Below are 2310 nucleotides of genomic sequence, written 5' to 3'. Positions count from 1 at the left end.
GTGTCAGCGTGGGTTTCCTCCAGGTGCTCCAGCTTCCTCCCACAGTCCAAAGACATGCAAGTTAATTGGTGACTCTAAATTGTCCGTAGGTGTGAATGTGAGTGTGAATGGTTGTCTGGCTCTATGTGTCAGTCCTGTGATAGTCTGGTGACCTGTCCAGGGTGAACCCTGCCTCTCACCCAGTCCAAAATCCAAAGAATCAACTTCCTGTCACATGTCACACACACACACACACACACACACACACACACACACACACACACACACACACAGAGCAGGTGATCAGGTTCTCTTCTCCTTTCGTTGCCCGGCGACAGAGTTCTCCTGGCTGGTGGAGGAAGTGCGGATCCTGACACACACACACACACACACACACACACAGTGCTCAGTCCCCGTCAGACAGTGTTAACATCACAGCAGGATGTGGGGGACTAACTGTTCCTCTGCTCCTCTGAGGTTAGAGGTCAGGTGACTCACGGCAGGCACCAGCAGCTTGTTGACTTCCTCCACAGCTCGTTTAAGTTTGATCTCAGCTCGATTCTGAGCGTCTTCCACCGTGATGAGGACGTGAAGATCTTCGTTCAGGTGCTCCCAGTTAGGCTTCCCTCGGTTCTGCTCCTCCTGCTCAGGGACAGAGGGAAAGATGGACAGACAAAGACACAGGGACAGAGGGACAGAGACACAGGGACAGAGGGACAGATGGACAGACAGAGACACAGGGACAGAGAGGATCTGCTGTAGTAACAAACCTGCACCATGAAGTTCATTAAGAACTAAACACCTGTATGACCTCACAGTAAACACCTGTGTGACCTCATAGTAAACACCTGTGTGACCTCACAGTAAACACCTGTGTGACCTCACAGTAAACACCTGTATGACCTCACAGTAAACACCTGTATGACCTCACTGTAAACACCTGTGTGACCTCACAGTAAACACCTGTGTGACCTAACAGTAAACACCTGTATGACCTCACTGTAAACACCTGTGTGACCTCACAGTAAACACCTGTATGACCCCACAGTAAACACCTGTGTGACCTCACAGTAAACACCTGTATGACCTCACAGTAAACACCTGTGTGAGTAAACACCTGTGTGACCTCACAGTAAACACCTGTATGACCTCACAGTAAACACCTGTGTGACCTAACAGTAAACACCTGTGTGACCTCACAGTAAACACCTGTATGACCTCACTGTAAACACCTGTGTGACCTCACAGTAAACACCTGCGTGACCTCACTGTAAACACCTGTGTGACCTCACAGTAAACACCTGTGTGACCTAACAGTAAACATCTGTGTGACCTCACAGTAAACACCTGTATGACCTCACAGTAAACACCTGTATGACCTCACTGTAAACACCTGTGTGACCTCACAGTAAACACCTGTATGACCTCACTGTAAACACCTGTATGACCTCACTGTAAACACCTGTGTGACCTCACTGTAAACACCTGTATGACCTCACTGTAAACACCTGTATGACCTCACATTAACTCATTGGTTCAGATATGACGTCATGTGAAATCTGACGGTCAGAGCCTCCGTGACCTTTAGGATATGTCGTTTATGCTAATGAGGGTCGTCACAGGTGTGTACGTACGCAGAGTGGGTGTTACCTTCTTCCTGTCTCTCATGGAGCCCCGCCCTCTCACCATGATCTTACATCCTGTCTCCGCCTCCAGCTGCTTAGCCGTCAGACCTCGAGGTCCCAGAATCCTCCCGACAAAATTAAACTGAAACAGAGAGGAGTCACACACTGGTAGCCATGACAACCAGCCAATCAATCAGACAATACCCAAGCCACCAATAACCTGCTGATCAATAACCGATCGATCAGACACACTCACGTCAGGGAACTCCTTTGTGGGAACATAGAGTTTCTCCTGCAGCTGGACAGTCGGACCAACGGCATCGGGCAGCTCGCTGCTTCTGTCTGAACCGTTCAGAGTGTTGGTGTACATGTCCTTCCTGACACGACTGATCTCTGAAACACACAACATGTTTACATGTTAAGATGACAACACAACATGTGACATTTTAACATGTCAACACAGCATGCAACATGTTGCCATGTTAACACAATATGTATGCAACTTGTGACTGACGTGCTGACGTATTGCGGTAAGCGAGTTGTGTCATTTCCGGTGTTTCTGTGACAGCGTCTCTGTACTGCTCTGGTGAATTCTGCTAGCCTGTTTTCTCACTACAGTTGCTTTAACGTCTACTTCAAGTCTTAACCCACACTGGTTCTGTTTAAGCACTTATAGCTCTCCTCCTTTCTACGACTTTCTCGCTAA

The 2310-nt window shown here is 48.3% G+C and overlaps 1 protein-coding gene across 1 annotated transcript in view; it reads right to left on the bottom strand.

Moving 5' to 3' along the window:
* The window catches only part of LOC126407043 (protein quaking-B-like), a 26914-nt gene that overhangs the window by 12466 nt on the left and 12138 nt on the right, over window positions 1-2310 (bottom strand). The window contains exons 2-4 of the mRNA XM_050071699.1: window positions 1861-1997; window positions 1630-1746; window positions 478-621 (exon numbers count right to left, since the gene is read on the bottom strand). Of these exons, the coding sequence (XP_049927656.1) occupies window positions 478-621; window positions 1630-1746; window positions 1861-1997 (398 nt within the window). The remainder of the gene's footprint in view (window positions 1-477; window positions 622-1629; window positions 1747-1860; window positions 1998-2310) is intronic.

The sequence above is a fragment of the Epinephelus moara genome, chromosome 19, assembly GCF_006386435.1.
Source record: "Epinephelus moara isolate mb chromosome 19, YSFRI_EMoa_1.0, whole genome shotgun sequence".
NCBI classification, from domain to species: Eukaryota; Metazoa; Chordata; class Actinopteri; order Perciformes; family Serranidae; genus Epinephelus; species Epinephelus moara.
The sequence above is the reverse complement of the archived record's forward strand: the minus strand, read 5'-3'. Positions and strand labels throughout refer to the sequence as shown.